The sequence below is a fragment of the Barbus barbus genome (genome assembly GCF_936440315.1).
Source record: "Barbus barbus genome assembly, chromosome: 19".
NCBI classification, from domain to species: Eukaryota; Metazoa; Chordata; class Actinopteri; order Cypriniformes; family Cyprinidae; genus Barbus; species Barbus barbus.
The window spans coordinates 24,389,307-24,414,043 of NC_136747.1; the positions used below are offsets into that span (position 1 = coordinate 24,389,307).

The window sequence follows — 24,737 nt, forward strand, 5'->3', positions numbered from 1 at the left end:
ATAGCAACTTTATACTATTGTTTTATTTCATTCTATATTTATTTATCACCTAGATGCATTTACCTTGAGCAACTTCACATTATTTTACTATATTCTATATTTATTAATTTAGCAGATACATTTACACAAATTAACTTATTAACTAGTAATCTATTACATTCTATTCTATTCTATTTTGATTTATTTACTAGATAGATTCACCTAAAGCAACTTCATGTTATTAAACTACATTTTATATGAATTTATTTAGTAGATCCTTTTACACAAAGCACCTTTATATAATTAAGTTATGTTCTATTTTATTATATTAATTTGCCTTTTCTATTCTATATCAAATTTAGCAGATCCATTTATCTAAATCAACTTTTTAATTTTAATTTTATTCTATATGTATTTAGCATGTGCATACACATATTGCAACTTCATAATCTATTGTTTTATTCTATATTTATTTATAGATGCAAGCAACTTTATATTTTTCTACAATATTCTTCTGTTCTCTTCTTGGGTACAAAAAGTCTTTCTACAGTGCATGAGTACTACATGTTTCAAATTAAGCACCGGTACCCATAAAGCCCTCTGTTTCTGCTCCAGCAGCTGCAGAGGTCAGCGCTCTCCGGCCCGTCTCGAACGGGCCCTCAAGATATTGAATGGGGCAGTGAAGCCAACATGATGGAACATTGTGCCGGCTAACGCAAGGGCAGCGTTTCAAAGGAAACATATTTTTCATTTCTCAGCATCAGCTGCCAGAGGAAGGTGACTGCAGCTCCAGAGCTGTTAACCTGTACCCGGAACACTGAGACAAAGCACTAAACCACTAATAATAGCCATCTAATGCTACATCACACTCGCTCAGGCCTGCCTCCTTTATTGTTTCCTTTTTTCCACTCCCTCTGTTAATGTCTGCAGGAAAGGCATTTGTATCAATATTTCATCACTGCTAACAGAAACATTGCGCATCCTCATCACAGTGAAGCTCACTATGGCTCACGCGGTTTTGAAACAAATCATCTGTTTATTAATAGGAAGCCGTCACATGGCGCTGCACCCACTGCTTCAGCAAAACAGATGAGAGGATGCAAAACAGGGACACATGTTATGATTGAGCTGTAGATTTTGCTGTAGTTCCTCTGTGAATATTGTGAAAAAGGCTTCGAGGTATATTCATTTGATGTATTTTTCAACCTTACTACAGTACAAACAACTATAAGTAATCTGTGTTTGTCAAAACATTCAGATGACATTTGCCTCAGCCAGTGGCATGAATTTGGGGCGGAGCTACTGTTTGTTCAACCAATGGCAAACAGCAGCAGTGTTTATGGTCGTTATTTTTACACTTCAGATTTACAAGTCAAACAGTATCCGATATATAATGATAAACATTTCAAAAGGTTTAGGCTACAATTAAATCACACAACCTCTCTACATTACATGTTTAATGCAGTGAATCCAGTAAAGAATTCCGTTTGTACAGAATCCCGTTTTGTAAAAATGTAGTGCTGTCAAATGATTAATCACGATTAATCGCATCCAAAATAAAAGTTTTTATTCACATAATATATATATATGTGTACTTTGTATATTTATTATGTATGTACACACACATACAGTATATTTTTTGACAATATGTACATGTATTTTACACCTCACAACCCTCCAGTGTCCGGTCTCGTTCCTACGAAGAGGACTACTATAGCTATCATATCTCTATGCTTGATACTTACCTGCTGTGTTCCATCCCAAGTGTGTCTTCCAGTGATCCCAAGTCTGTCAGCTCCCGAGTCTCGTCCTGGTCCACTGTGTTGGTGAGGTGTGTGGTTAACTCCTGTTCCGTGTCTCCTGTTTGGGAAAATATATTCAAGTTACCATCCCTCCTGAACACCGAAGAATCCTTGTATCATCACTCACCTGATTCATTCCACCACCTCAAGTCTGTCAATAAAACCCGTTCACATTACATCACTCAGTCTGTGTCCTACTTCTGTAACACATATATTATGTACACAAAAAAACTTTTATTTTGGATGCGATTAATCATGATTAATCGTTTGACAGCACTATAAAAATGTCATGGTGAAACAATCAGATGCATAAAGAAAAAGACTGAGTAACACTTTATGTGAAGCCTTTTTATATAATGCATTCTAAAAGTATGTTAATGCATTCATTATGTTTTGTAATGCAACTTAGAATGTATTCATGTATGATTTTCATGAATAATTGTAACCAAAGTTAAAGTTCTTATATATTATCATTGTTATACCTTTAGAAAAATGCATTGATATACAAGACAAACAAACCATTTTTAGATGTAACAAGGAATCTGCAAATATTACAATGCATTTAAGTCTGGTTGCAATTACGTATTCAAAGATACATTAGGTAAAGGATAATCAATGGCTAGCCATGCATTAAAGGATTTTAATGCACGACGTGGAGGCAAAGAACCGCCTGACGCGAAGCGGAAAAAATTGCGAGGAAGTGTTGACAAGTTTATGTGTGTGCGCAGCGCAATCTGTGATCTCTGACCTCTCTCTCTCTCTGTGTGTACGTGCGAGTGATGCGTGTTGGTTAGTGTGCATCAATTAAAGCAGAGCATTAATATAGAACAGTGATTAAACTGACTTGGAACTACCTGTGCATTAAAGGGTTTTACTGCATACCTGCCAGCCAATCAGAATCCAGTATTCAGACAGACCATGGAATAAGAATACTTATATGATGCATTTTACATAATGCTTCAAGTAAAGCATTACCAAATACTGCAGTTGATATTGTTACATTCATCATACTTAAAATGAAAGGTCAAGTGCATTGCATTGTGGGATACAGCATTCTGACACCAAAGCATAAGAATCAGGAGTTTGTGGAAAGCTGCTTATAAACACCAACGTGTTGATGTGCCAGTCTGTGACACAGGTACTAATTTTGTTCAGGCACCAAATCAAATGATTTTCGTCTCATTTTAATTGGTTTGGCAAGTCTAATCTAAGCTTCACTGAGAACTGAACTTGAGGATATGTCTCAGAGGCATTGATTTGAATTACAGCAACCTTGAGGTTGTTGAGCTCACCTGAGCTGGAGAATAATGTTTACCTATGAAACACATGTGAATAATAAGGGTTGGTGCACGTCTGCGTGGCCGTTGCAGCTGGTTTTCTTGCTCACCTGATTTAGATCCATTACATTCTGCTTCTTTGCCCCCCGCTGATGGGATGTCCTTAAAACTGTACACTCACTGGCGATATGGCAGTTCAGTTTCTAGACACATGCTGCATATTTCATAGAAAAATGCCTTGATGCATCTTCATTAAACGGCTGGAAAAGAAAATTATAGATAAGTCAACCCAAAATGAGCTTATGCTTACTAATCAAATATAAGCACTAGAATTTTTTTCCAATCAATACAAATATGATTACTGATATAACAGCTAAGTCTATACATTTCTGTCTGTTGTTTTTAATAAATATTTATTAGTAAGCTCTAATCAAGATATTTTTTAGCTTTAAGACATTGAATCATTGTAACATAACTGAAAATATAGACGACAGTTCCGCTCTTGTAACACGGCAATTACTCTGATATGATCTTCTTCCAATATTAGGCAAATCAGACAGATACAGATAATACAAAAATAAAGCCAATGTTTCTATTATAAAAACCCTTAGGAGTTTTTTTTTTTCTTTTCACTGCAACATTATTTTCAGAATAATTAAGCACATTTTACCCCTCATTTCTCATTACAATAATGAGCCTGATATTGCTTTTCTCAGCATTTTAATGATGATTCTCATTGCTGTAATACACTCTTTTCTTTATTACAGAAGTAATATTGTTTTCCCCTTTTTTTTCAATTAAGCTGAATTAATCTTAAATGAAGGAAAGGCAGTATAACAAATGCTGCCATATTTTTTCCATGTAACAGTAATGAGGAGACAACTTTGTGTTTCACAGTAATGAGAATTTGGGGGAAATGTGCTTTATTGTCTTAAATATACACAAGATTGCAGGACAAAAAGACAAACTGAGTGAAAATGCGAATGCTAATAATCGTTACTGAGTGTTGCTGTCTAAAACAGGTTGATTTTCCCTCCATAAAGGCAGTCTGAGAAAGCAACTATCCTCTTGAATTCCAGCCATTCCTCTCATATCACAAGCACTGGACTCACATCACAACCTGTTGTGTGGGAAGAAGGCATTAGATATGATCACTGCCACACACACACACACGCACACAGGTTCAGCCTGAGCTGCGGCGTCTCTCAGACGGATGGTGTCATAAGCATGATTTGGGATCACGTCCAGAAATGCCACTGCTGTCATCCATCTTAGAGCCGCGTGTTGTACATTGGTTTGCTGCAGAGCGGCACATCGGCTTCTCAGAACAAATATTGTCTGATATGAGTCACACCCTGAGTAATTAGAGATGGTGTCTTCCTGAGTCACGAGTGTGTCCGCCGCTCTAGCGGCTCTTGAGTCACTGGATTGTGTTCATTGAGGTTACCACAGTAAACACACTCCCTCACAATGTGTGACCGGCTCAGCTGACAACGGTACAGCAACACCGAGAGTCCTGAAAGAGAAATGCATTCTGGATTAGATAACAAGACAATGAAAGTCTTGATGTGTTCAGCTGCAAATCAACTTTTGTGTGTCTCTCTAGGTGATGGAATAGATGATGTCGGAAGTACAGGGCACTGTGGAGTTCTCGCTGGAGCTGCACAAGTTTCACAATGTGGATCTCTTCCAGAGAGGGTAAGTTCTGAGTTCTTCTGTATGTCTAATGAAGGCTCTGTTAAGCGTCTGTTCTCTAAACAACCTGTTCAGGAAGAGCACATGGTGACAGCATCACCTATAAACACTATGAGCTGCTTCGAATCAGTTTAATTGTCACATTCCAGGCATTTTTCCATGTGCTTTTTGGATGCAATGAATAGACGCCATTGTGTGGCATTCTGGATTGGAAGACTGGAGCTGGAGTTTGTTTTCTCATTATGCTAACAGTGAGTTTATTCGTAAAAGCGGATAAAATGAACTTTTAGCAGATATATGTCTCTAATGGGGGAAAAAAATGTTTTAAGATGTTTTTAATGTTTTTGAAGGAAGTCACTTCCGCTAACCAAGGTTGAATTTATTTGATCAAAAAAAAAAAATACTATTAAAATAACTATTTTCTATTTGAATACATTTTAAAATGTAATTCATGGCTGATGCAAAGCTGAATTTTCAGCATCATTACTCCAGTCTTCAGTGTCACATGATCATTCAGAAATCAATCTAATATGCTGTTTTTTTTGCTCAAGAAACATTTCTTATTATTATCAATGTTGAAAACAGCTGTTGAAGCTCTGATGTATATAAAGTTAAAAAGGACAGCTTTTGCAATATTATGCATGTCAGTAATGCCATTTATTATTAATTTAATGCTGAATTAAAGTATTAATGTAATGTAGTAATTTAACAGGAAAAGTAAACTGCTTCTCATGCAGTTTCATAGTTTTTTTTAAAGGTGAAGTGTGATTTCTGGGCCATTATTGGTAACAAACTAAATTTGTAATCTATTTAAGCAGCCTGATTGGCTCAGACATAACTTTCATTCAACCAAATGGCGTGAATTTGGGCCAGGACTATCTGTCTGACCAATAGCAGATAAGAATCCTATTTGGAAACAATATCGGTGCGTTCCAAACGGGATATATCGCCCTCTGAAGGGCACTTTGGAGTGAAAACAATCATGGCCGCCATATTGAAGGGTTGTTCCAAACCGAAGTGCTCAAAACTAGCCACTTCAAAGGGCCCTTCGGAATGAAGGATTTCGAAGGGTATAACTGATGGTCACTTCGGGCTCCCATGATCCTTTGCGCAGATTCTTTGCATGATGATGGCGCCTCCATGTGGGGGTGATGATGGGGCACTTCAAGAAACAGTTGTTTGGTCCCCTACACCCTTCAACCCTTCGAAGCTCTCACTCCGGAGGGTAAACCCTTTGAAGGGATTCGGCATAGGAATGAGCCCTTCCGAATGGAACGCTGGGTTTATGTGGTACTATTTGGTATGTTTAATCTAAATAACTTCTATAACAGAGACAGCTTGTGTTGATTGGGTGTTAAACTGTGTTTTCATATACATCTCCCTGCTAAGACCATGAGGTGTCATGTGAAGGTATTCGCTTCAGTGGACTGGTAGATTAATGATTGATTTTTGCTGTTTCTATGTTTCTGTCATCGGTTCAAGCCAAATCAATTACAATCTTGCTGCGAGCAGCAGGTGAAGTCTACAGGGAATTCAACGACTTTTCAGGTCACTGATTTTTAACTATGCAGCATACAGGGATATGACTGTGCTTCCATGACCTTTGTGGTGTGAGTTTGGTGCTAGTCCCAGTGGTTGACATTCAATGACATTGGCATGTTATGTACACACTTCCATTCAAAAGTTTGGAGTTGGAAAATGTTTTTGAAAGAAGTCTCTTATGCTCACCAAGGCTGCATTAATTTGATCAAAAATACAGTAAAAAACATAGTACAGACGGTAATATTGTGAAATTTACCACATTTTAAAATAACTTCAATTTTCAGCATCATTGCTCCAGTCTTCAGTGTCACATGATCCTTCAGAAATCATTCTAATATGCTGATTTATTTATTTATTTGACATTTATTTCTTATTTTCAAACAAATATAAATCCTTTTAAGAACAGAAGTGTCTTTACTGTCACTTTTGATCAATATAATGCATTCTTGCTGATTTAAAGTTTGTTTAAAAAAAATAAAATCCTGACTACAACATATAACATATATTACTTAGTTAGTGTACTTTTTAGTTAGTAATTTTTAATTAGTTTGAGGGTTCCCTCCCCCCTTTAAATGATTCCTGTCAAAAAAATTTATCCCAACAGTTTTTTTTTATTCTTTCCATTATCCTATATCTAGAATGTAACCATCTTAAAGTTGAATGAAGAAAAAGTGTCAACTACCAATTTAAAGACAACATGAAATCAAATTCTATCCTATTTACTATTTATTTACTACATTCTTCTGTTTTATTGTAAAAAAAATGACATTTTATGGAGGCAAATAAAAATGCTATTAGTCATAATTATGGTAGCAGTATAATATGATAACATTATGTAACTTTATGTTAACAGTACATTAGCATTTGTTGATTAAAAAAGGGATAAAAATTGAAGAAAAAATCTACTAATTCAACTTAATTTTATAACACAAAAGGCTGGCAGTCTGAAAAATAAAACTGAAATGTGGCTACTTTATTTTGACAAGAATCACTTGAATGCCCATCACGGTGTAACTATGATTTCCAAACTCATAGGCAACTTTCCCAGGTGGACTTGAAGACCGCGTAAGGCTGAAAGCATTGTTTACTACAAACAGAAAGTTCATGTTGTCTTAAAGATCCGGGCAGTGCTAACGCAAAGCTTGCAATTTCAATCCCATCGGGTGATCAACAAAGTTTCTGAAAAAGCGAGACTATGAAGCTAGAAACACTAGAGACTCCCACAGCACATCTACAGTAGACAGTCTCATCAGACAGCTGTCTGTCAGCAGATCGAGTCTAGAATTTCCTCTATCCTCCACTTTTCTCCTGACAGCTGTGTGAAGCAGAGGTTGTGATGCAGTAGAGGTCACTCGTAATGTTGTTGAGCTCAGCCCGTCTGCTCTGAGATTAAAGCAAGGCCATTGGCTGAAACATCAGCTTTGCAGAGATTTTACCGGCCCTTCCCCCCCGCCATTAAAGCAGAAAGCTAAAGCTCTCGTCTGAAATAATCCCCACAAGACACATACTGCTCTAATACACTGCATGTTTTTAACAGCTCTGTATGTAGTTCCTGCTCCAAAGAGAAGCAGCTAACAATAGAACGGGGCTGAATGAACCAATAGACCTTTGGTCTATATATGTCTTATGGAGCCAAACCGCATGTGTTATAATGAGTGCTGAGAATCTGTTTGGGAAGAACCGGTGGGCAGTGGTTCACTGGGGTGCGAAGTAGTGGTCTGAAAAATGTGTGTGGATTTAATGAACAGAAAAGAACAAAATCAATGCCGATTTCTTATATTTGACAGAGCATGCTGACAAATAGAGAACAAATCACTGACATATGACATCTAACTTAAACACAAATGTGCACTAGCTGAAAATGCAGATTGAATGAACAGAAGAAGAGGAAGAGGAAGAAGAAGAAAAAGAAGAATTCTGTCATCATTTACTCACCATCATGTTATTCCAAAGCCTTTTTTTTTTCTCTGTGGAAGAGAAAAAGAGAAATTTTAAAACAGTTTTCTATTAAATTGAACTGACGCTGAAGCTTTCAAGCTTTAAAAAGGACAAAAAAGCACCATAAAGGTATTATAAAAGTATTCCAAAAGACTCATTGTGTTCCAAGTCCACTTAAAGGGATAGTTCATCCAAAAATGAAAATTCTGTCTACATTGACTTACACAGTATGGGGGTAAAATGTAACCCTGGACCACAAAACCTTCTTAAATGTAAATTTTTCGAAATTGAGGTGTATAGATCATCTGAAAGCTGAATAAATAAGCTTTCCATTGATGTTGTTAGGATAGGACAATATTTGGCTGAGATACAACCATTTGAAAATCTGGAATCTGAGGGTGCAAAAAAAACTAAATATTGAGAAAATTGCCTTTAAAGTTGAGCAAAAAATGTTCTTGGCAATGCATATTATTAATCAAAAATGAAGTTTTGATATATTGACGGTAAGAAATTTACAAAAATATATTCATGGAACATGATCGTTGCCTAATATCCTAATGATTTTGGCATAAAAGAAAAATGGATAATTTTGACCCATACTATGTATTTTTGGCTACAAATATCCCAGTGACTTAAGACTTAAGTCCAGGGTCACAAATACTATAGTAAGTCAATGGGGGCAATGTTTTTTTTTTTTTTTTTTTACGTTCAACAGAAGAGAGAAACTCATACATGGTCATGATTTAATAGGTTTTGTGATTTTTTTTTCTTCCCCAAGTCATTCAAAATACATTTGTGTTGGAACCATATAAATCATTTTTGTTGCATTAACTGGAACTGTATGAGTGGATTTTTAGTTCCCAGCACACTTTCCACAGTGCTGAATTGGGAGAGTAGATGATGTATTTAAATAATATTTTAAGCATTTTTTGAGTAGGGAAATACATGAAAATAAACAAGAAAATACTATTTCAGTCATGCTACTTTAAAATGGTATATTTAATGCAATGTTACTTGCTCTTTCCTTGTAATTAATTGTGAAATTTACTAGCAATTTCTGAATAAAAAATTGTTTCTACACCAGTTTTTTCCCCACTGGAAAAAAGTAAAATTTATTTATTTATTACTATTCTTTTTTTTTACAAAATTTTGCATTTAAAATCCACTTACATTAAGTAAAATTAACAAAGTGAATAAATAAGTTTATCTCATTTTTTTTTCCTCAAAAAACAAATGCTTACACAGAATTAATTTATATTAATTTTAGACATCCTTTTTTTTTAAATTTTGTTACTGTTTGCCACTGCACTGACATCAGCACCGCTATGTTCACTGAATTAATCATCAAGCACAGTCATCATCTAACCATCCTACAACCAAACCACAAGCATGGTGGTAACCACAAAAACACCGGCAAAATACCATAAGCAGTTTCATGCAGTGCAGCTTGAGCAGTGCTGTATATGTTTAGCACGTGCTATGGACATTTTTTGCAAGTGCTGTATCATTTAATATACTTGTGCTACAGCATGGGCTACAGACATTTTAACATTCTATAAAGTGTTTTAGATATGCTACAATGCATGCATGTGATCAAATGGTCTGTTGACATTTCGGTGTAAATTGTGGTTGTGTTTAACAGGTACTATAGATGCAGTGAGGCTTGTGGATGTTATACATTTTTTTGTGACGTGTGTTGTAGACATATTTTAGCATGTACTGTCAATATACTGATGTTCTTGCTGAGCTCAGGATGACCCAACTTAGTTTAGGATCTCCAGGGAGCTGCAGCATGATCTGTGAAGTGCTTCAACATGCAACTGCAGTCACTTCACTGACCAAGGTGACCTTTGTACAAACCCCCTGATGGAGCCTGGGCTGTCTGAACATGCCGAATAAGCTTTCACATTAATTCACCATCATTATTTATGATTTAGAAGACATTCACTGCATAAAATTTCACACTGACCAGATCAACAGCTGTTTCTCTTTCGAGGGAACTTCGAACTGCGTCCTCTAGGGGCGCTATGGGGAACACCTCAGCGTGACCGGTGTATTGAAGCATATATCTAAACGCGACAATAACATTGGCCGGCGACGGCCTATGACGTCACTACCGGCGTGACCACAGTATAAAGGGGCGCTGGGAAAATACGTCATTCCCTTCTTCGTCTTCAATGACCGTTTGTTTATGTTAGCAGAAGCTAAGCATGACTAAAAGTGCATGTTCTCTAGCCGGAGGCTTTGTTCTGATACCCGCAGTTTCACACGGCTTGCGGGTTAGGTGTGTGGTGAAGAGCTTCACTCCTTAACTCCACTCTGCAGTTCATTAGATGGTCAAAAAAATCTGCATCTCCCTGTCGCATTGCCCTTACAGTCAAACCAGTGAATCGCCCCTCCGTGGAGTGGGCTTGAGTACACTGCTTTCCCGGAGGTACGAGTGAGAGGTGTTTCTGAGGAAACCCTTCCTGAGTGCTTTAGCTCTTCAGGCATGTATGGTCATTGGCTTCGGTTGGTCTATGCTCTCTATCAAGATGGAGAGTGTAGGACTACGTTCGCCTACTAACAGATGACAGCCTCCCTTTGGGTGCTGCTGGACTGTCCTTTTAATCTGGCACTGCCTTCTGGTCGAGCTAGGGTGTGCTCCCCTCACAGCGAGGGCTAGCTATGCACCTCCTGTTCCCAGTTTGTGTTGTAGGGACCGCTATCAGCCCGAGGGCTGAGAGCGCCGCTCCCGAGAACTTTATATGCAACCGTACCGAGTTGTTAGGCCCATCCCTGTTGCCTTCTTGGTCAGTTGCCTCCATGTGGGACCCTGTTGCTGTTGGAATGTGTGATCCCCTCTCATTTTGAGAGTTAGGTTCTCCGCTCCCCGGAGCTCTGTGATTCAGCGGCCTCAGGTTGTTAGGCCCCTTTTTGCCTCCCTTTTAGGTTGCTCTCCTTGTTGGTCGAGCTAGCATTGCTCCCCTCATTATAGAGGGTCACCTATGAGCAATCCGCTCCCTTCTGAGTGTCTGAGTTCCCTCTCATGCTGAGAGTTGGGTTCTCCACTCTCCAGAGCTCTGTCATTCAGCAGCCTCAGGTGGTTAGGCCTCTCTATGCATCCCTGTTAGGTTGCTCTCCTTGTTGGTCGAGCTAGCATTGCTCCCCTCACTATAGAGGGTCACCTATGAGCATGCCACTCCCTTCTGAGCATCTGAGTTCCCTTTCATTCTGAGAGTTGAGTCCTCCGCTCTCCAGAGCTCTGTCATTCAGCAGCCACAGGTTGTTAGGCCTCTCTATGCCTCCCTGTTAGGTTGCTCTCCTTGTTGGTCGAGCTAGCGTTGCTCCCCTCACTATAGAGGGTCACCTATGAGCATGCCGCTCCCTCCTGAGTGTCTGAGTTCCCTCTCATTCTGAGAGTTAGGTTCTCCACTCCCCGGAGCTCTGTGATTCAGCGGCCTCAGGTTGTTAGGCCTCGCTCTGCCTCCCTGTTAGGTTGCTCTCCTTGTTGGTTGAGCTAGCATTGTTCCCCTCACTATAGAGGGTCACCTATGAGCATGCTGCTCCCTTCCGAGCATCTGAGTTTCTCTTTCATCCTGAGAATTTGATTCTCTGCTCTGTGGGATTCACCGTGCAGTCATGCCAACGGGTCAGGCCCTTTCTCTGCCCTTCCCCTTAGGCTGATCTCATGGTGTGTTTGGCAGTGCTCCCCTCACTCCGAGGGTCTCTTATGAGCACGCAACCCCTCCCTGATAGAGCCCTCTACGGGCCTAAAATATAGGCCCTAGCCCGGCCCTGGCCCGAGACGCTCAGGCCCTAGCCCGGCCCGTGTCCGACAGCTTATCAGAATTACCGGCCCGAGTCCGACCCGAGCCCATCTTTTTTTCCCTTTCTCCCAAAACAGCTTATAGCCTATTGTTTCAGCTATTAAAGTACTTCAGTTTTGTATGAAATGGCATTGTATTTTGTTTCGTTATTTTATTAAATTTATTTAGAAAAACGTTTGGAGCATTTTTTTATCTGTTAAATGTAAGTTTTTTTGTTTTTTAAAGTAACGACCAAGCAGCCAGCGGCAGACAGTGAGTTGATCATAGCCTATGTTTGATATATTTAGCCTTCTCAAATTATCACGACTTGTCTAAAATTAAATCTATAGTTATAAAACAGCTCCACAATGTTAGTTTAAAGGCTTAACCTTGGTTAATGTGCACTGATGCATATCCAGTCGTTCGTGCGGAGAGTGCAAGCTGAAGCGCGCTTTACAGGACATGGACGCGCCAGAGCAATCACTTGAATTGGAAACATTTAAAATACGTTGTCATTTTTGCTCATAAAGGTAAGAGTAATAGGCTTCATTGTTCAGAACTGTAAAGGGCCTACTTTTATTTGTGTGTACTCAAAATATCAACAAAGCATGCAATAAAGACATTAAATAAAGGGGAAAAAAGCAGTTTCGGTTTTGAGCAGGAGCGCTTCTGAAAAACTCTAAAGGCGCATCCATGAGGAGACGGCGAGTCAGGATCATCATCAAATGCATGGATGATCCAAAATGCAGCTTTTCCCGAAGCATTGAGAACTTTTATTAGTAACCACGCTCCAAATTATCCCTGATGCTCTGCATGGTCAACTGTCACCTGTATGCTAATGTGTGCGAATATGCATTGCGTAGGCGATGTGTAATATTTATAATATAATCAGTATTTCATACAGTTGCCATGTGTGCTCTGCGCATAATATGGGCAAAATTAAAGGAGAGAAGCTAAATGAGCCCGAGTCCGACCTGAGCCCGATCTGTAAAAAAGAAAAATGGCCCGAGCCCGGCCCGAGTGGACTTGGTGTGTCCCGACGGGCTTGCAGACCCTCTACTCCCTGAGTGTTGGAGTTTCCCTCTCATCCTGAGAGTTGAGTTTTCCACCCCCCAGAGTTCTGTGAGTCAGCAACTTCAGGTTGTTAGGCCTCTCTCTGCCTCCCTGTTAAGTTGCTCGCTTTGCTCCCTAGAACGGTGTTTACAAATCCATGTTATGGTAAGTGCGCATGCTAGTCTCTGTGCACTTTCTGAAAGCCACGTTGTGGTAAGATCGCACATCAAGTGTTTAGCGTTCTTTCTAAAATCCTGTACGGTATGGGTTATGCACTGCGGCTTTGTGCCCTTTCTTTGGGTTGGTTAGGTCCTGGTTTCGCCTTGAGCCCCACTCTACCTATTTCTCCCAATGTTTCTGGGCTTGAACAGTGGGTTATTACAAAGGGTCTGTGGAGACAGTTCCCTCAGCGAGCTCGTGCAGAGAAAGCGGAAGCCCCTGGGTGACAGGCCAGGACCTAGCTACTATCCTAGGTATTTGGCTGTATCCCCTTTAAATCTTTTTTTATGGTTCTAAGCCTTCAAGCTCTACCCTGGGTCCAGGAGTCCCGGCCCTTGACAGGTAAGTTTTTTAGGGTATGCAGCTCGGGTCTTTGGCCGTAGGGCATAATGTCACTGATAGCCGTCTAACCGTCCCAGGGACAACTCCCTTAGCCCGGTAGAGTTTGTACTTAGTGCTCGCATTTTTGTGCTTGTCTTGCACTCCCCTCAGCATGATGGTGTGGGTATTCCGTTACCCATAGCGACCCCTAGAGGATGCAGTTCGAAGTTCCCTCGAAAGCGAACATCTCAGGTTACGTATGTAACCATGGTTCCCTGAGTAGGGAACAAGACACTGCGTCCTCTAGGCTCGGTGCCATGCTTCGGATGCAAGCTTCAGACGAAGAAGTGAATGACGTATTTTCCTGGCGCCCCTTTATACTGTGGTCTCGCCTGCCAATGTTATTGCCGTGTTTAGATATATGCTTCAAGACACCGGCCACGTTGAGACGTTCCCCATAGCGACCCCTAGAGGACGCAGTGTCTCGTTCCCTACTCAGGGAACCATGGTTACATACGTAACCTGAGATGTTATCTTGATCTTGGAATAGGAACATGCATTATATCCATTATTTATTGCCATTTTGTCCTGAAGGAATTAATAATTTAGATACATTTGTGGAGGACTTCACCGGTTCGGCTGGGAAGTAAATGCCTTTTATTAAGTAACACAAGTTTGGTGGTGTTTGTAGAGTTCAAATGAAAAAAATCTTCAGGTCATCCAAGATTTTGTCAGTAGAAAAGTAAAGACATGCATAAAATGCAAGTCAGCGGCTACCGTCATTTTGAGAGTCAAAAAATACATCACATTGAGGTCATATGGAAGTAAAATGATCGGTCTGTGAAGAAACTGTGCATTATTTACAGTATTATCACCTTTAATCCAGAGCCTCAGGCAAACAGTCCAGAGTTTGGTTCGCAAGAAATCATTCTTTTTGAACAGCTCACCAAATCGGACTGAACCATCTGAAACTGTCTAATCTACAAGCTCACTTTCGGACACATGACAGTCACGCTGACTGGAAATGAGCTAAAATACTGGTGTATATTATCCTATGATGAATGAACTCATTGAACTGTCCGAAAGGAAAATAATCAGATTTCCCTGTTTGTCTGAGGCTCTGGATTACAGGTAATAATGTTATAAATAATGTTCAGTTTCTTGCACAGACCGATCATTTCGCTTCATAAGACCTCAATGTATCATCAGAAGCCATGGGTGTTATGGTCCTTGCACACTGAGTCAGAAAATTTCGTATGCGTTTTTTCGTATTCGTCATCCTAAAAATTTGTCACGCACGGAAACCTTGCACACTGAGTCTGATGCATATTAATTAATCCACCAATTTATGTGAACTCAGTGTGCAAGGATTTTTATGGTGCTTTGAGCTGCAAGACACAGTGGATAAACTTGACAATGCCATTCTGGATTTTGGCGTTCACTTTGTACGGTGGCTCTGAATTGTCAAAACATCTCTCAAAATGCTTGGTACAGATGCGAAAAACAGAAAATCGAACCTGATCTGATTTTTTTCATGACAGACGAAAGTTTTGGAGGCAGTGTGTAAACATGATTGACACAATGTGAGGTTGTATTTATATTTCAACGTGCGAAAATTTCGGACTCAGTGTGCAACAGCCTTTAATTTTGTGTTCCCTGACATACTTTTTTATCCTCAAAGTTTAGTGTTGAAGATCTAATTAAAAGGAAAACTTACTGAACTTGGATCTTGAACTATATATAGCTAAAATATTAGCTTTGTGTTCACAACTTATAAGGTTTGTTAAAAGCACAGACCAACTTTAATTGTTATACATTCAACAATCTCAAAGTTATACATACAGCAACTTTTTCATGTTGAGTATTCTCAACAATGTCTTAAAGCTGGTTGCCTTGAGTTTGGGAGTTTTCTCATTGCATCTAGACCATTTTAACTCCAGCAAACTACCTAGTTTTTTCCCCCTCAGACAAACTGTAATTTGTGATGTTTTTCAGTTGTTTATCTGTAATATTGTATGATAATGAATGTATTTACAAATGATTTGTATTCCAGTGACTTTTCCACTTTGTAATCTGGGAATAAAATATATAATAATTCAACAATTCTCTGTCAATTACAGCTTCTATCAGGTGAGGGCAGGTCTGCGTGTGTCTCCTCGGGTTCCCCACAGAGTCACTGCCACAACACCTGGATATACAGGTGAGAACTTCATATATTTACTTTCTTCATCCCAGTGTTTCCATAAATCTATGTGTGCAGCATCAACATGTCAGACAACATGCAACTAATCAGTCAGCGACATCGGTTTGTGTGTCTAGATTCTTTTCTTTTGTTAGGCCTAATATTTTTAGCGGAGGTGGTTTAGATTCAAGATGCATCATCTGAGAGCTAAAATCCTCTCTGAGGAGATGCATCTCTAAATTCATTCCCTTTAAAGGCACATTGAAGCAGCACTTTTAAAACTAATTTAACTTCTTAAACAACAATTTCAGAGACCATTACTGTCGAACATTAAATCACTCGCTGTAAGCAATGCTCCTGTTATTGTGCACAATGCATTTGTTTGTGAGGACTTAATTTCGGTTACAATTATACAGACTATTTGCCTTGTTTTGCTGGATAGAGGATGATAGTGAAGCCCAGTGCGAGCATTCGAGGGCTCCTTCCCAGAGGCTTTGGGAGGATTTCCCTCACTGTCTCCGCTCCTGTTGTTAAAAATAAATGTGCAGAATAAACCACTTAGACACACAGAGATCTTTCTGAGACAAAATACACAGCCTTTAAAGGACAGAGAGATACAGAGATAAAGTCTCTAGAATTTACTATCTAGATATAATAAAGTATATATATATATATATACTTTATTAATATTATTTTAATATAATGTTAATATTGTAACATCTTATATATTTATGTATAAATGTCTACAATATCATCAACAAACTACATAACCTATTAATAATAATACAAATCTAATACATCTAATTATTTGTTAAATGTTTACTTCATTGTTTGCGGCCATTTTTTTATATGCATTACCCTTTTAGCATAGTAATATCACTGTAACACATGGCTGATTCTATTATATTACACACATAAAGGTGTGCATTTGCTGTATGATTAAAGACATTTTCTCATGCTATTCTATGACCCCTTGATTACAAACATACACCCTCTATGTAATTTAACTGTTACCTATGTCTTTTTCTGTGTCTAACTCACATTCTTACATTTACATTTACGCATTTAGCAGACGCTTTTATCCAAAGCGACTTACATTGCATTCAAGTTACAGTTTTTACATTTCATCATCTCTTGCTTTCCCTGGGAATCGAACCCATGACCTTGGCGTTGCTAGCGCCATGCTCTACTATTTGAGCTACAGGAAAGGTCCTTAGCACATTCTTAGCACACACTCTGTGCTCAAAACAGTAATCTACAGGCTGCTTTAGTTTTATGGCCATCTGATGGCAGTCAGGGACACGGGCACCATGTTTCCACAGGTCACGTTGTGTCAGGTGGAAATATAGTCTGTTTTCACAACATTGACGGCTTCTTTGGTCTCTCACACACGAGTTACCTGCACACACACACACACTTATCAGTGTACACACTGCTGTTATGACACCTGTTTCACCCGTTCAAAAGATCCAAAATATCTATTTTTGAAAAACACACAGAAAAGTAATATCTTACCACACACAATTTTGAGAAAGAATCACTCCTATTCACTTATGAGACTGCTGTTTTCTTCCTATTTTGCATTCAGTTAGTGTGTTAGCATGCTTCAGAAAGTGACACCGGTTTATTCACTGAGGCCTCAGATAATCGTCTGAATCGTGTGATTCCAGATCAAACACTGCTGTCTGACTGATATCACTGCACTATAATGAGCTTCTGGGCAAACTTTCATCTTCTGTTTATGTGCGAGGAACCGACAAGACTACAAGCTTGTTGTTGGATTTTTGCATAGACTTGCTTGTAATTCTAGTGTTTCTAAAAAAAAAAGACACTTTACACACACTGTTGATTAGAGGTTTGGGATCAGCAAGTCCACAAAAGTTGCATTTATTTGATCAATACAGTAAAAACAGTAATATTGTGAAATATTATTTCAATTTGCAATAAGTCTTTTCTATTTGAATATATTTTTAAATGTAATTTATTTCTGTGATGCAAAGCTGAATTTGCAGCATCATTACTTCAGTCTTCAGTGTCACATGATCCTTCAGAAATTATTCTAATATGTTGATTTGCTGCTCAAGAAACATTTCTTATTATTATCAGTGTTGAAATAAGTTCTACTGCTTCATACTTTTATGGAAACCATTTGAAATCTTTCATCTTTTCTCTTTTATATTTATCCAACTAGGTCAGTGATAAATGAAGTATTTCCTGTTCATCCAGTTGCTCATTTTGCTCGAGTCATATGAGATAACGCAGCAGTTTTCCTTGGCTATTGCATCTTAATGTCTTGATTGAGTTGTGTGTGAGTGTGTATTTGGCAGCAGAAGCCCCGCGGCCTCTGTCTGACATTGAGTCTTGGCGCTGCTCGTTTGACTGAACGCCAGCAGCGGTCTGACTCAAACACACACTCACTGGCATCAGCGGCCATTTTGGATCTGTCAGCCATTCTGGCTCTTATGGGATTTCAGTTTCAGTTTCAAAATGTCATTTGGACAACTGGGTGGCTGACTAAACTTAAGTGTTTCAGTGTCTTTGTGCTCTCTAACTCAAATGATTAAAACAGTACAACAGTGCAACCAAAATCTATGTTGCGTTGTGCCTCACAAGTTTTTCGTCAAACTGACCTGTTTTGTTTTACTCATGTGCATCATTCAGTATGTTTAAGCAGCGCTGTCTATATGTATACAGCATATTAAAATCTCTACTGTTAACAGCAGGAATAATATCGTAGGTATGAAGAGAATTAATAATATATCACACTCACATTATACGATAATAAAGTCCTGGAGATATGAGCTAAAATGCTAATTCTGACTGTACACCATGTAATATTGCAGTGCAGTGCCGTGAATTACCATACTGCAATCAGACGACTGCAGAAACAGTCCCTTCTGTTCAGTCGTTCATCAGAAACGCACTGTCCTGATCCACTATCCATTACTGTGCCCGTCAAACGCTATCAGCATTTGCTTGATAAAAGGAGAGCTGTGAAGTGTCTAAGATGTTACCAAAAAAACGTATTGAATTTGAAAAAAATACCCAATTTTCAGATTATTTTACATTTATTCATTTAGAAGGCACTTTTATATAAAATAAAAGTATACTTATGACAAATGTTGCATCACTATCTGCACTAGAACAAAACAACCAGATATATAAGCTTACCGTTACATTGTTCCAGACTTTCTTTCAGCTCTGAAACACAAAAGGAGACTTTTTGAATAGCAGAAAACCATAAAAAACAAAAAGACACAAAAGACTATAAACGTAGTCCATCTCTAAGAGACCAAGCACATTTCAATGTTTGTATAAAGCAATTAAATAAACTTTTCATATTCTTCAAATATGGGTAAAACACATAATATTAGCAATTCACAACTCTTAACATTTTTAACAAGAAATGTATTTAACCTATTTACAAAGAAAGTATTTGCCACCTATTAATTGCAAATCTATTTATTTTTTATTTATTTATTTATTCTCTGTAAGTGTTGTTGGAAAAATCTTAAGTGCCCCTATTATGGATAATGAAAAGTTCATATTTTGGTGTTGGGAGTCCATGCATGCAAGGTCAAAAAACACTGTCACATTGTCTTATAATGTGCATTTACTTTTACTTTGTTTGCTCAATGACTCCCAAACGATTCGTTTAACGATTCATTTTTCCAAACCCCAACAAGTGGGCTGGCAATATGCTAATGTTTCATGTTTACGTCAACATGAAACAGCTTGGGATTTGTTTTAAAAATGACTCGTTTCAGTGATTCAGAGTCGACTCTTTCTTTTGAGAGAATAACTTTATACACGGTGCACTTTCAGATTTAAAACTTTGCAGGATGTTTTCATTCACTTTGAGTTGTGTTAAATCCATAATAGGGGCACTTTAAATGTCTTGAAATGTTGAACATTCATATATTTGAGACCATTTTTCTAAGCGTAGCAAAAATGAAACACTGGGACTCAAACTTTTTTCTATTGTTCTCACATAATCAAGTCTATTATTTTATCAAATTATACCGCAATGCAAATTTCGCCATAAAGAAATGTTTGTTTTTTTAGATCTAGTTGCTCTCTAAACAACTCTAACTAACTTTTTGGTAATCTCTTTAAAAGGTATATTATAGATTATCCAATATGCCGCATTCCAGTGCAGAGCTGTAAATTTCCATACTGCTGTCAGATGGCTAGAAATAGTGGTGTTCATCAGAAACACACCAACTCGATCCATCATCTTTTTTCTGGATTTCTGGCTCTTCCTCTCCATTAAACACACACACACACACACACACACACACACTCCCCACGACTCCTCTGGCAAGATCAAACTCTACTGTATGGCTCTCTCTCCGGGTCTCTGGGGCTTCGGCACACTGCAGAACTGTTTTGGTGACACGCAGAGAGGAAGAAAGACATAGAAAGAGAGAGACAGACAGAAAGAGGCAAACAGAGAGAGACGGACGCAGCGGGGGTCTGTCTTTACGCGAGACCCTCACCGTTCCGCTCAGCACCTCTCTGACACACGCTATCATCTTCTCCACTGAAGAGAAACCCCGCTGAGGTGCTGTCATCCGTCAAAGACGAGATCTCTGTCTCTCTCTGGCTGGGTGTGGAGCCAGTGGCCAATGTTTGATGCTTGCGGCCTTGGTGGCTGTTTTAGTGTCAGGTTAGTGAAAAACGGCACGAGTAATGCTGGATTTGATGGACAGATTTCATTGCTCACTTGTGGCTCTTTAAACTTTTCTCAGAAGCTTCTGCTAAAATTCAACTGCAGAAATGGGAATTTAGTCAAGTATGAAAAGAAAAAAAAAAACGGTAATTTACTCACCTTCCTGCTGAAAACATTGACCAGGGGCTCACATCCTAAAAATAAATACACACACACACATTGAAATAGGTCACATTAATATATTTTACACTATACTAAATAATCTGCAGTCACGTTTTATTGCAACAATTTGCTAACTTGAAAGTTAAAAATGTAAACAAAAATGTTCCACAAACATTTTAATGTGTCCTGATTTAATTTGAATATAAATATATTGTAGGCTAAAAATAGTGGACTAACATGCTGCTTTTAATATATAATCATCATCATATAGTATATATAAAATATGTACATTTTCTATATGCGGTTTGGTCTGATTCTCAAAAATGCTAGATTCACTTTTTGAGGCTACTTTACTGTAAATTTTAATAGAAAACGACTTTTTATGTTGGCAAATGTGGTTTGTAAAACATTTAGAAAACATTGCAAAATACAAATTACAAAATTACAAATATTGCACTATTCTTTTGTGTGTGTATGTGGTTTCTAGAACATTTTTAAAACACTACACCACAAAAATAAATAAAAAATAAAACAAATAAAAACAATAAATGTACTGTTTTCTTTGTGTCTTATAAAACATTTTTAAAACATTGCACTACGACATTAACTGCACTTCAAAATAAAAGAAAATAAATGAAAAAAAAAAGAAAAACGTACCGTTTTTGTGTGCTTTCTAAAACATTTTTAAAGCACTACTAAAGAAAATAGAAAAAAAATAGTATATAATAATATACTGTGTTTTGGGTTGTTTCTAAAATATATTTACAACATTGCACTCCAAAATTACTTATCAAATTACTACAACTACTGCTACCAATAATAATAAATTACAAAATGTTTTTTTTCGTGTCCAGTTTCAAAAATATTTTTAAAACAATGTAGTACAACATTACTTAACTAAATAAAATAAAATGATAATAAATAAAACAAAAAGACAAAACAATATACTATTTTTGTGCAGTTTTCTAAAACATTTTTTAAATATTGCAAATATTGCACAGCAACATAACACGATTACAAATATTGCACAGTTTTTTTTTTTTTTTTTGATAAGAGTGCATTTTTGTAACAGTGCACTGTGACATTACCAAAAAAAAAAAATGTAATGTAAAATGTTTCACACTTGGGCTTTCTTTCAAGCCAAAGTCTCCTCTTGTTCTCAATCTAAGAGCTAGGGCACTATCTAGGAGCTGCAATTGAGATATATAATAATAGTATTCCTGCAGGCCCTGGTCTCTGACGGCGTAAGTATTTTTAATCTCGAATTCTAAAAGTCTCAAATCACAATCCTGCCAAACGCTGTCAGAAAATACCGTCTGAAAACAAGAGACTGAATATGAATGAAACATCTACATCTTTCTTTCTGCAGGAAGCGTCACTGAATCTGCTTTGATGTTCACGCAGTGGAGAATCTCTCTCTGGAGATGCTGTGATGTGCACAGCAGAGAAATAATCTACCTTTTCTTCCTCTCTGTCTGTCTGTCTGTCTTGCTGCGGGTAGGCGAGTGCAGTTTCAGCAGCGCAGGGGTTCATGATGGTGGCGTGTTCAGTCGGATCTTTCAGATCCTGTACAGGAATGAGGAGGTGACCCTGGAGGACCGCATGAACTTCAGAGTGCACCTGCTGCTGGACGGGGAGAGGGTGAGTGTCCCGCTGCTCTGACAACAGAAGAGACAAACACATATGAAGCTAGCGGTTAAAGAAGCAAGATGCCAGCCAGAAGGTTATAGGTTCAAATCCCCTAGAAAGTATGAGTATGAATTGGAATAATTTTAACTTTTATACATAATTCAGTCAAAATCCTGTTTAATAAAAAGGTTCAGAGGTAAACTGCATAATATTATAGGGTTTTTATATTATAAGAGTCTATTATGCTTACCAATGCTACATTTATTTGATGAGAATTACTGTAAAAACAGTAGTATTGTGAAATACTATTACAATTTAAAATAACTGTTTTCTATTTGAATATATTTTAAAATGTCATTTATTCCTGTGATACCAAGTTGAATTTTCAGCATCATCATCACTGAAGTCTTCAGTGTCACATGATCCTTCAGAAATCATTCTAATATGCTGATTTGCTGCTCAGGAAACATTTGTTATCAATGTTGGAAACAATAGCTTAATATTTTGTTAGAAACAGCAATGCAATTTATTCAGGATTCTTATCATAATCAATGTTGAAAATAGTGGTGACTGTAAATAGTTTATGGAAACCGTGATACATTTTTCTTTGATTAATATAAAGCTGTTTTATTTGAAACAGAAATCTTTTATAAAAAATATATTTGATTTATACAGTATTTGATTTTATACTAATCTGTGATGTTACAGTATGTTGGAGGTGTACTAACTTTTTCCACACAAGAAAAGGGAATTTAGTTGTTTAAAAATGTACATTCCAAGGGCCATTTGTTATTGTCTTATCTATTTACAGAAACTGCATTCCATCAGTATGACCAATTATATCAGCCCGATGTCACGCCAATTTGTACATATTTTACGAGGTGGCTAATTCGTACGACCTCACTCGTACAAATTCATACGATTTTTACTAACTCGTACGTATTTTAGTTGCCAATTCGTATGAATTTGTACGAATGACCTACACCTAACCCCGCCCCTAAACCTACCCGTCACTGGGGTTTAGACAAATCGTACGAGTGAGGTCGAACGAATTCGCCACCTCATAAAATACGTACGAATTGCCGTGAGATAGCGTTGACTATATTGAAAAACAGCAACAAAAAGAGACCTTTCAGAGGGTGTACTTACTTTTTTGACAGCACTGTATTATATTCAAGTATTATGACCAATTGTGTCATTCCAGCTCATTTTAGATGCTATGAAATATGTGAAATGAGAGCGGCAGAGAGAGGTAGGGAATTGTGGGTGGGGAGAGTGTCTTATCAGATTTCTAAGGCCATCTTTCTTATTAACCTTGAAGCAGTTATCTGTAGCCACACTCCTCTCTGTCTCACTCTCTGTCTCTCCCCCTCAGATAAGATTTCTAAAAATAGCTTTCCATTTCCCCAGAGTGTGAGTTTAATCAATCTGTGTATCAATAATTGGAGCAGCCCTGTTTGTTTTCAAAGATCGGCGGAGTGCAGCATTTTCTCAGAACTGGGCGGAACCTTCTGTGTAAATCACATCAGGGTTCTTTTCTAGAGGAGATACGTGGGAACAGCAAATGCTAAAATCATGTTTTCATTTGAAACATCCTTATAGGGGAAAAAAAACATAACATATTAATTATGTGTGCACATGTGAGAGCACATAAGATTCATGTGGTTACTCGCACGTGATCACATAAAGATTCTACACAAGGGAAACAATGCTGTTATATGTGAGGCATGTGAAATAAATATTAAACATACATAATGTAAAAAAAGAAATATTACGCTATTAATTATAATATATAAATTAAATAATACTGCAATATAAGACATATTTAGTATTCAATTGAGTGTTTAAACATGTTATTTTACAATAAAATGTATTGTACTATTTTATTTTACAGGATATATACAGTGGTGGCCAAAATTATTAGAACGCTAGTATTTTCGCCAGCTAAAAATGGTTTTAAGTCAGTTAGTTCTATCTTTTGCTGTAGTGTGTCAGGAGGAAATTTCAGTTTACATTTCCAAACATTGATTTTGCCATTAATTGTAATAATCTGACAACAGCCAGTGCTCCACACAGAGATATGATCTGATCATCATCCAGTCTGTCTGGAATGACATGAAGAAACAAAACAAATCCAGAAGAACTGTGGCAACGTCTCCAAGATGCTTCAAGAAACCTACCTGCAAAGCTACAGTATTGTGGAAAGTTTTAGGCACTTGTGTAAAAATGCTGTAAAATGAGGATGCTGTCAAAAATAACGTCATAAATAAATTTTCTTTATCAATTAACTTCTAGTAGCTAAATTAAATCAACATTTGGTGTGAGCATCCTTTGTGTTTAAACCAGCTTTTGCCCTCGGTGCATTTTTCAGCAGGTTTTTCAGCTTTGCAGGTAGGTCTCTTGAAGCATCTTAGATATACAGTATATATATATTATAAATTAATATTGTAAGTTGTATCGTATGTCATTTTTTACTAT

The 24,737-nt window shown here is 37.8% G+C and overlaps 1 protein-coding gene across 1 annotated transcript in view; it reads left to right on the forward strand.

The window, feature by feature from the left end:
• Positions 1 to 4,676: 4,676 nt before the first annotated feature.
• LOC306885020 (protein FAM135B-like) overlaps positions 4,677 to 24,737 on the forward strand; it is a gene marked incomplete at both ends in the record, with an annotated part of 38,874 nt that continues 18,813 nt past the window's right edge. The window contains 3 exons of the mRNA XM_079441330.1: positions 4,677 to 4,756; positions 15,735 to 15,814; positions 22,132 to 22,271. Coding sequence (XP_079297456.1) covers positions 4,677 to 4,756; positions 15,735 to 15,814; positions 22,132 to 22,271 — 300 coding nt within the window. The remainder of the gene's footprint in view (positions 4,757 to 15,734; positions 15,815 to 22,131; positions 22,272 to 24,737) is intronic.